This window comes from Echinops telfairi, unplaced genomic scaffold, assembly GCF_000313985.2.
Source record: "Echinops telfairi isolate 266 unplaced genomic scaffold, ASM31398v2 ScPeMD7_5868;HRSCAF=6743_0, whole genome shotgun sequence".
NCBI classification, from domain to species: domain Eukaryota; kingdom Metazoa; phylum Chordata; class Mammalia; order Afrosoricida; family Tenrecidae; genus Echinops; species Echinops telfairi.
This window is the reverse complement of record NW_022109767.1, coordinates 17,129,564-17,140,422: the sequence shown is the minus strand read 5'-3', so window position 1 is coordinate 17,140,422 and position 10,859 is coordinate 17,129,564. Positions and strand designations below refer to the sequence as shown.

Here is a 10,859-nt window from a genome sequence, read left to right as displayed (position 1 = left end):
GAAAAGTGGGTGAAGGGAGACGTCGGACAGGGTAAGATATGACAAATTAATAATTTATAAATTATCGAGGGTTCATAAAGGAGGGGAGAGCGGGGAGGGAGGGGAAAAAGCTGGCCTAAGTGGAGAGCTAATGTTTTGAGAATGATGAGGGCAATGAATGTACAAATGTGCTTTTACACAATTGATGTGTGTATGGATTGTGATACGAGTTGTATGAGCCCCTAATAAAATGATTTTTAAAAATCTGTAAAAAGATGTAAGAAGTTAAGCTTGCATACACTGCTGCATGAAAGTGGAGGTGAAACACTATTTTAAATTAATATTTTATTTGTGGCATTGAAATTTGTGTAAGAAACAGGATTTTTGAATTGATACAAGATGCTATATAACTATCATTAACATCAGTAAAGCTTTTATTTTGACAGGCTAATAAATGCATGTAAGTGTGGACTCTGCAGCCAGATTTCTGGGCCCAGAACCAATAACAGCCATGCATTGTATACTTTTCAAAAACCGGTTTTCAGTGTCCCAGTTTCTTCCTGCTTAAAGTAGGCACGCTGATACCTTGCTCTATAAAGTAAGAGGGAACGCGTGATTGTGAAAATGAATGAGAATGAAACGAACTCTATGTAAAGTGCAGCCTCTTCCTCACCAACTGACTGCAATGTATTATTCATTCACGTGGTACCAACCCTGAATTTTCTGCCACGGGAAGAGGGCTGGGGTTCTACCACATTTCAGTTACTAACTCAAATACGTAAAAGACGAATGTTTGGAAAGAAAGGTATATGGAATATTCACCTCTAGCATTCATTTCTCAATGTCAGATCTTTTCTTAAATTATATTCTCATAATAGAAGAAAGTAGCAAAGAACTTTTGAAATAAAGCGTAACCTCATTTTCCCATCTTTATTGGTGATATTTCTGCCCAGATTGTCCTCTAGTTGGCAGGAGTAAGGAGTTTGTAGTATGTGTTTTGGCCAAAAACATGACTGTTTCAAAGGGTGTTTTTTTCTTTCAATAAACATAATAAACCACAACTAGAAAAACACAGATTAGCTAACTTGTTAATACTTTGAAAGAATCTAACCTATGAGAATATAAATTTTTATAAAGAAGAGTAACTGGAATATGTATATCATTACCATAAAATTAATTACTTCGAAAATGTAGTGTAGTATTCTAAGTAGTCCACTCATCTGTTTATAAAATATGATATATTTAATGTGCAATCATGAACTTTGAATTCAGTTTTTTGATGAACTTTTGAAGGCTTCTTCTTAATAAATTATTATGGTAATGTTATATGTCACAAGGTCAAAAATAAGGTTTTTTAAAAATCACATGGTATTTTAAAAATAGCTTCTACTAATAGAGGATTTTGATGATAAAATGACAATAAAAAGGAAGAGAAAAACATCTCTAAGGTAACTTTTGCGGATAACAATGGGTTAGTTATAATATAATTTCAATTTATAGTAGAAACTAAGGTGTAAAAGTTAATTAACTTACCCAAGGCAATTGATGAGGAGATAGGTCTCTGAAGTTCTCCTTTGAGCCTAGGCAGGGAACTGAGAGCAATGTTCCATTTGTACAGTTTTGTATATTTCTACAGGTTTCAGCAGAAGATAGAAGTGATTAAACATTGTTTGGAAGTACTTCTGAAAAGCTTAGTCATATAGACATTTAAAAATGTCTTTTTGTAAGCTAAGAAGAAATAATATTAGATCTTTTAGTTTCCTATGATCTAATTACACAATTGGAAATCTCCTTTTCTGCTATGTATGTTTATTTGTGAGCAAAATTAATTTTGTCTTGTACAAACAAACCTTTCCTTTGTGAAATACTAGATAGATGAAGGAAGCAGTCAAGAACGTCATACCAAGGGGTTTGAAAAATTAAAAAAAATTGCAACTGGTAAATCATAGTCCTGGGTTCAAATGTTTACTCTCTCTGGTATTGTTCTTAAGGAAATAGTATGATTTAGAGTAATAAAAGTTGACTATCTTGTCACCTAGGGTTTTAAATCAGCTAATAAAAACATTACCTGCCTTTTGAAGCTATGAGGGGCCCTGATGGCACAGTGGTTCAGTGCTCAGCTGCTAACTCAAGATCGGTGGTTCGAATCCACCAGCTCTTTGGCAGGGGAAAGATGTAAATTTCCATCCATAAAGATTACAACTTTGGAAATTGTATGGGGCAGTTCTGCTCTATCCTATGGGGTCTCGGTGAATTGCAATTGATCCAGTGGTGATGGGTTTGGGGATTAAGTCTGTATGTGGAAACTCATCAAAAAGTAAAAGAACTGGAAATGCTTGAAAAGAGAGGCAGTAGGAAAGAAAGAAAAAGAACGAAGGAAGGAAATGTAAAGGAAGGTGAATGAATCATGCTCCTGCTGTTTAAAAGGGGCTACTTTAAAAATAAATACGTCAAATCTGTTCGAGTGCTGGGAGAAATATAGCTTCTATAGGTAGATAATGGGGGCCAAAAAAGCCTCCTTTGGGAGTAACTCATTAAGCCACTGTGTTGGGCTGGATTTTCTAGAGACAAAACTAATGACACTCAGGTAAGAAAGACATTGATAGATCATCAAGAAGATGTCCCAGCCCATCCAGCTCAAGCCCATGGGTCTGAGGCTAACCCTCTTCAGACTCACAAAGCTGCAGGCCGATGACACAGGAAGCTATATAGCAGGGAGATCACAGGCTAGGTTCAGAGTCACAGGGCGCCAAGGTCCGTGGGAACCTGACAGGGTCTCAACAGCCCACCCGGGGCCCCCTCTGGAGCAGACACAGAATTCTAGCAAGCAGGAGTTCTAAGGGCAAGAGAGAGAAACTTCCAGTGTCTCTTATAAAAAGACCACTCCCCTAAGGAGGCATCACCAGGCTACCACCTGATTGACAGATTGGACTCTACCCCTCTCTCCACATGGGCACTATCAAGTTGACATAAAATCTAACCACACATTACCTAGTCTAAAGTTTACCCCCCAAAATAAAAATCAAGCATACTGCTTTTGGGTCTATTTTGACCCATAACAACCTTATATAGAATTTCTCAAGCGGTAAATCTTTACAGGAGCAGGTAGTGGCTCGTGGATTTGAACCTCCAGCCTTGTGGTTAAACAACCTAGTGCTTACTCAACAGCACCACTTATTTTTCCATTACTCATTTTTCTATCACAGAGTTTTGAGAAATTAATTTTAGATTTGGAAATATCTATTCCCTTTATTATTCCTGCCCTCTACTAGAGTATCTCACATAGTAGTATAGCCCCATAACTCCATAGCTACTTATTAAATAAAATAGAATATTTCTTCTGTCTTTAGGTAGTCTCTGATTCTCAACCTAGTCCAGTCACATCATTTTTATATCTGTGGCTATAGTAAGCATGGATGAGTGGATTGCGATCTGGGAGGCTGCATCTGTTTTTCCTCGTAGTGCTCTTACAGCGTTCACTGTTGTCTATGCAGAGTTCTCAGGAAACATGGCCAATTGACAGAGACCAAAGGAAAAAAGACTCCAACGAGACTTTAAGAAATGGTAGTTTAGTGAGTGAAAAATGCATTAGTTATATAATGCTAGTTATATAATCATTTAACATTGTTTACGTTTTAAAAAAATCACATTATATGTCCTATATTAACGTGAGCCATGTTTGTAAAAGATGAATCAATAGAAATCCGTGTCTGTAATTACATGTATTGATTGATGCCTTTTAAAACCATTGAGCCTTAGAGTCATGTTTCCCAGTTGTATTTTGCAGTGTGTAACCAGCTCAAATTGAAATGTAGCTAGGAAGATGGGGGGTATTTATCCTAGTTTTTAAATTATTATGGTTTTTTTCCCCGAAAAATATTTTTATTGATACATCTTACTCATTCCAGCATATCCCTTCCTTTCCCATAAAGCTCTGATGTTCAGTCCCATCCAGTGGGGCTATACAGTCATCAATGCCATCAACTCCCTGTTCCCCTCTCCCCCTTTCCCATGCCCTCCGGGAACCCTTGTTCCTGTGGGTACCTCTGGGATTATTGTGTATTTTAATATCTGATGCCCACAGCCTGTGCAAGTGAAAGCATAGTCGTGAGTACCTATCTGCAAACTTCAAATTGTTCCTGAAGCTAACCTGCAAATAGTTCACAATTACTACAGAATACTACATTGTGAACAAACTATGTGAATTCTACATCTAGTGATATGCATATGACTGTTATCTTACTGGGAACTTTTAATTTTCTTAAATTGTATATAATATTTCACAGCATCTTCGATGATCAGTTTAACTCCCTCCCCACCCCCTACTGAGGTAGATCTTGGTTTCATTAGTATCCCACATTTAAACAAATGCCCCACTTCTCAGTCTCCCTCAACATTTACACTTTTGTCCATTTGACTTTCAATCATCTGCCACCTAATTTGTGTTTAAATCTTTTCTTTGTATACATAACTCCATGAAGTTAAAAAACTTCATTTCTGAATAGATTATGAGTGAATATTGAAATATTTTTTTAGACTTAAAGTGAGAAGCAGGGGTGGAAAACAAGCTTTTCATAACCTAGTCAGGTCTAAGTGATTGTGGGAAATGATTAAGGACACTGCTTTTTTAATGCCTCACACACAAATTTAGGGGGAAAGGGCTCAATAAATATTTTAAATGAGGAAATGTTTTCTTTATATAATATGAAAAGTAGAACAAATTTTGAGAGATGCTATAGGTATTTTAGGGGCCTTATTGACACTTGTGGGTATGGGATGCACTGCTCAACACAAGGTCAGCGGTTCAAACCCACCAGTGACTCAGTGGGAGAAAGCTGAGGCTTATCTGCACCCATGAAGATTTACAGCCTGAGAACTAACTCTCTCTTTCTCTCTGATGTGCGCGCGCACACACACACCTGATGCTTATCTGCACCCATAAAGATTTATAGCCTGAGATCTCTCTTTCTTTCTCTCTGACACACACACCATCACCACTCCACCCCCTACCCTCCGTGCGGTCTTTGAGCCTGAATCGCTTCAAATGGCTTTGGTTTGGGGCTGGGTTGTATTTTTATTTATATTTTATTTATTTTTGTTGTTGTTGTTGTTTTTAATTTATATTTTAAACGTGAACAAGGAGAAAGGCTGGTGCTCGATGTGTTTGTGTGTACATAGGGGACGTCGTCCATTACTTTCTGGACTGTAAATTCTTTGAAGGCTCTCTTTTCTCCATTGCGTTTTATCAATTTTAAGATTTTCAATGATCTCTTTCCACTGTTAAACATTATTTGGGCATATAAGAAACTCAAATATATTGTTTAAATTTTCTGCTGCCTCTAAGTTACATTCATTATTGCTAACAAATAGTAATAAACCGATTTGCATATTGATTTGTAATTTGAAAATTATAGCTCACTGAATTAAATGCTCACCCATGTTAATTTAATAACCAAACCCACCTGTTTAAGCATTGAATTTAGTATTATTCAAGGTTTCTTGTATGCCTCCTGCACATTAAAAAAAAATTCATCTTGCGATTCCTGATAAATAAGGAGAATGTCTATTAATTTGTGAAATATTAAAAATGAAAATATCTCTCCTACAACAATTTTGAGAAATGACATGAAACAGAGTGTGAATCACCATTTAAAGTGCACTCTTGGGGTACCTAGTTCAAATTGTAATCCTAGTTTTTCCTGCTCCTTCCATAGCTTCCGGCAGATTTCACAAAGCTACACCTTACTGACAGTCTCCACCCACAGGTGACCCACGTTTCATCTAGCCACTCAGGATGTAGTATCACAAGTGATTCTGGAAGCAGCAGTCTGTCTGATATCTATCAGGTAAGAAAACATTTTCTTTGTTCTTTGTTTCATTTTTACTTGTTCCACAGAAGGTTATGCTTCCCAATTGATAAAATCTAGAGAGTAAGCGATGCATCCGTTCTGTGTGTGTACAATGTTTGCCTTTCACATAGACCTGTGGCATGTTCCAGGTCACCAGGAGGTCGAATCGCACTGACAGCAATGGTTATACTCTGTTAGGAAGTAGAATTACTGTCAGTGACGCTTGGTTCGGTTATTACCAGTCACCAGAACTTTAAACAGTAGCTGAAATGGAATTATATCTCCCTTAAATGGAAATGTTTTATTAATTCAATTATAGACATATTCAATTTGTGAATCTTTATTGAGTAAACAAAATAGCGGAAAGCTTCAGATTATGCGTTTCTAAATTTTTATTTTTTTATCCAGGTCTTGAGCATGATAAAAATAAAAGGAATGTTTAGATTGGATTCCTGAATTATTTTTCTTATGACTTTTTATTGACTACAAATGTGGTTTTGTGTTTAAAATAGACTCTTGAATTAGAAAGAAATAGAATGCTAAGATTATGCAAACTGTTAATAAATGGCTTCAAATAACACACACACACTATATCTATTTTAAAGGAGGTTTGGTGGTACAGTGGGTTGGACTGCTAACCACAAGGCCAGCAGTTTGAAGCTGCCTGTTGCTCCATGGGAGAAAGATGAACCTTTCTGCTCCAACAGAGTTTTTGCAGACTGAGAACTGAAAAGGGGACCGTTCCACTCTGTTCTACAGGGTTGCTATGAATCAGAATTGACTTTTGCTAAGAATCAGAATTGATTTTTTTTTTAATTTATATATGGTAAAAAATAAAATGTGATTATTGACACCAGCAGAGCTGGGACAAGAGACGATCATAAAAGTACCTTTCTTTGGGAAAATTATAGTTATTCAGGATCATTGACATATTCAGGCATTACTAAGTTTCTGTTTGTTTTACATACTAAAAGTAGCTAAACAATTAGAATACCACGTGAGCAACATATTTTAAGTCCTAATAGATCTCAGAAAAAAATTAAAGAGATAATGTATTAGGTATACAGTGAACCCTCGTTTATCGCAGTTAATCGGTTCTAGACCCTACCCTGATAAATATAATTCCGCGAAGTAGGATTCCTTATTTGTAAATCAAATATTTTCGTAGTTAGAGCATAGAGGACATGAAAGAACACCCTTTAGTCACCATTACACTCGTATTACCCAATTTATTAAACGAAAAAGGGAAAATACAGTAAAACATTTTGGATGTTACAATTATCGTTTATTATTTATTATATTATTTATGGCATCAAGTGTGTACAGTATGAGCCAATCAGTGGCAGTAATGACAGCATGCACTGTTACACAAAAACCGCGATAGAGTGAAGCTGCGGAAGTCGAAGCACGAAGTGGCGAGGGTTCACTGTACTTATATATAGTAAGTATTTTGAGAGCTTCCTGATGAGAATTTTGGTATTTTAAGCAACCCCAAATGTCCTGTCTACCTATCCATAGCTATCGATGCAGTTATTTGTAAATTTTTGACTCTGTAAAAATCTTATTTTGCGATAAGAAATATAATTATTTAGCTCTTTAAAATAACTGCTTAAGGTATTTAAAAACATATAACTGCAAAGTATAAACCCAAATATTACTTTATAATGGCAGTGGACCAGGGTAAATTTATGTAACCCCATATACTGCCTAGTTCTAGAAGTTGCCTTTTTAAACATACAAGAGTCTCTCTCTACAATATAATCAATTTCAGTAAAAGCTATGCTTTATCTAGAAGCTTTAGATAGTAAATAAAATATCATGGCATAGAGATGACTTTGTATTTTAAGATGGGTAGTGGGAACCCAACTTGAAATTTGTATCAGTTATCACTGTTTTCAAAGATCTGTAAACTTGAATGGTGCTCCTGGAAGGGAAGTTCATGATAGGCAGCCAGTTATGTAATTTATGAAGATATGTGAGCAAGATTAACCTCTTTATATACAGTTATCGTCAGTAGGAGGCCAGAATAAGTTCATGTCCGTGGTAATTTTACCATCAGAAAATATAGATGAAAATGCCCAAATGGTCTAACATGGAGCTTGCAGACTGCAGTCTCGCTTTAGATTAAGGAGGAATGGAGATGCAGCTGTGTGCCATTATGTGTCATTTAGGAGCATTTTAAGGTTTTTCATTTCAAATATGACAATAGGCCGGTAGATTTATATTCTTCATAGGAAAATGTCTATAGATGTAGCATATGCTAAGCTGCTGAAATGTCTGTAGATGTAGCTGTGCTAAGCTTAATATTTTATTTGGCCATCTCAGGTATTTCTTAATCAGTTTCTTAAGATCAAAAGAAATCTGACAGATGTACCTCGTGCAACTTCTGATTTTGTATCCGACTCCTCTACAACTTTCCTTGTTATCAAACATCTAGTTTCCTCACGAACAACTCCGCAGATGAACCTCTATCCCATGACTTCCCACATGATCTTTGTGCAATTCTGACTGAGGAGGATTTTTCTCAAAGACTGAAAGTTGTTAGATTTAACTGAGTATCAGTGCTCACCAGGTGGACACGATTAGATGAACGTTGTATGCTATAAGAAGCGGAGAGATAGGATGGAGTAATGCTGGAGATAGGGTGGAGGGGAGCATTTCCCAGTAAGCGGTTGGAGTTGGGAGTTGAACAAGTTTCTATCTGATGGCTTCCATTCTCCCTCTGAAGAGTTGAGTTCATTTGTTACGTCGGGAGCAGACTTTAGAGCGGTGAGTTTTAAGGAGAAATGTTTGAAATAGTCATAGAATTGGAAAGCAAATGGACCAGAGACACTGAGCCTGCATTGATTTGGTGCCTTCAAATACACAGTGATTTCTTAGCTTTGTGAACTAATTTTCAGCATCGTAAGCACGAAGAAAGCAAAGATTTGAGCTTTCCCCAAACCTGACATCTTATATTAGAACAACACAAAGACAGTCAGAGACCAGCTCTCTCTCGGGCAGAGCCTCACGTCTGCTCTCCTGCTTCTGAGAATGTTTTCTCGTGGCTTGGTCTCTTTTGACCTTCATGGCCAGTATCACCTTTTCAGAGAGCTGTCTCGCATCAGTCTGTGTAAAGCAGATCTTACGTCTTCTGCCCTATCCTTTCTAGTGCTTATTTCCTCCCTAGACACACACTGAAATGATTGTTCTCGTATGTTATTGTCTTCCCACTGAAGTAACACAACCAGGACAAAATATAGTTTTGCTGTCTCCCACTTCCCTTCAGGTTCTAGTGAAGCTGTGTTGATCGAATCGACTTAGAATGACAGGTTAGGGAATGTTAACTGGCAGGGAGAAGAAAGAGGAGGTGGTACAGAGGTAGACATAGATGGTAGTAGAGTCTAGAAGACTGACAATCCTGATTGAGTTGAAAAGGGTTTGTTACGGAAATAAATAGAAGCAAATGGAAAGGGTAGGAGGCTGTTGGTGACAGAAAACAGAATGCCTCCCTTGGTGATGTGAGATAATACCAATCCCAACCATAGGAAAGTCCATGATAAATGACCTGACTGTCAGAGTGAATGGCTTAGGTGCACTAGATATGTTGTTATTACCTTCATACTTCCTGGCCTAAATATACATCAGTGCCTGTCTCGTGTGCTGTTTGGGTTCACTGTGTATGACTTGTGTACAAAATGGGTTTATATCAGGGATATAAAAACACAAAAACAAACTCACTGCTATAGAGTTAATTTTGATTCATAGTTAACTTATAGGACAGGGTAGAATTGCTTCTGTGCGTTTCCAAGACTACATCTTTACGAGAGTAAAATGTCTCGTCTTTCTCCCAGGGAGCAGCTGGTGGTTTTGAACAGTTGATTTTGCGGTTAACAACCCAACACATAACCACTATGCCATCAGGGCTCCTTACTTACTAAACAGGTCCCCTGAAATACGATGATTAATAATTTTAAAGGTCTTACCAATTTTGCAATCATTTTTAAATGCTTTATGGTAAAATGTGTAATAGTTTCTATTTGAGTTAAAACCCTTCTGGGCATTTGATATTTCCTCTGATTTTTCATTTATTGATATCTCTAAATGTACAAAATTAATTTTCTTAAACTATAATCATAATATATTGTGTGTTTGGATTAAAATACAAGATCTTTTAACTTTTATCTGAGAATATTAATTTTTATAGTATTGCTGTTTAAATAGTAATGAAAATAAATATGTTAGGCTATATGTGTAAAAGATAATTTAGTACAAGAGTTTTTTTATTTACCTGAAAAATATAAGCTTTTCTTCCAGATATAAAATTAATCAGATAACTTTCAATATGAAGTATTTATGTGCATCTTATTAGAGTTAAAAATTATAAAGGTAAACATTAATCTTCATAGTTTGAAAAAAAATCGCAAGTTTTTGTTTATGCCCAAATAGTACATTTTCATAACTTTTGATCTCATACAACCGTGCTTCAGAAAGTTTGTGAAAATTCCATTATAAGTCCATTTTTCCATGAACTTTAATTTTGGGCTACTAACTGCAAGGTCAGCAATTTAAAAACTGCCTGCGACTACATGCTTTGTGTTTGTTTTTTACTCAAATTCTGTGACTGTCAGTAGTGTGCATGGCTCATTGCTGAGATAGAAGGAGGTGGAAAGTGCTATGACTGAAATAAAAATATATGCCCTTGAGACTTTTGATCTAGCTCCAGATTAATTTCTACTCCTCCTCAACCTTCTCCTTATTTGACCTGAGAGCAATCCTGTATGTAAATAATAAGAGCACATTTTTCCAGTGTACAAATATTAAAACTATTCCTGAATTTCAGTGACATGACTAAAGTCACAGAAGGAATGAAAGAGGTGAAATTTGCTTGTTTACCAGCAAACACAAGTTCGACAAAGGTACCAGGCCTTTCTCTTAGGTTTAGTACTCCATTCTCCTGTAGGCCTGTTGGATTTCTATTATCCCACTTAAACCCAACCAACTGTGTGTGTGTGTGTGTGTGTGTGTGTGTGTGTGTGTGTGTGTGTGTGT

At 36.5% G+C, this 10,859-nt stretch overlaps 1 protein-coding gene across 1 annotated transcript in view; it reads left to right on the top strand.

Annotated features, from left to right (window-relative positions):
• RAPGEF2 (Rap guanine nucleotide exchange factor 2) overlaps positions 1-10,859 on the top strand; it is a 271,237-nt gene that overhangs the window by 199,674 nt on the left and 60,704 nt on the right. Inside the window, exon 8 of the mRNA XM_045295760.1 lies at positions 5,694-5,825. Within this exon, the coding sequence (XP_045151695.1) occupies positions 5,694-5,825 (132 nt within the window). The remainder of the gene's footprint in view (positions 1-5,693; positions 5,826-10,859) is intronic.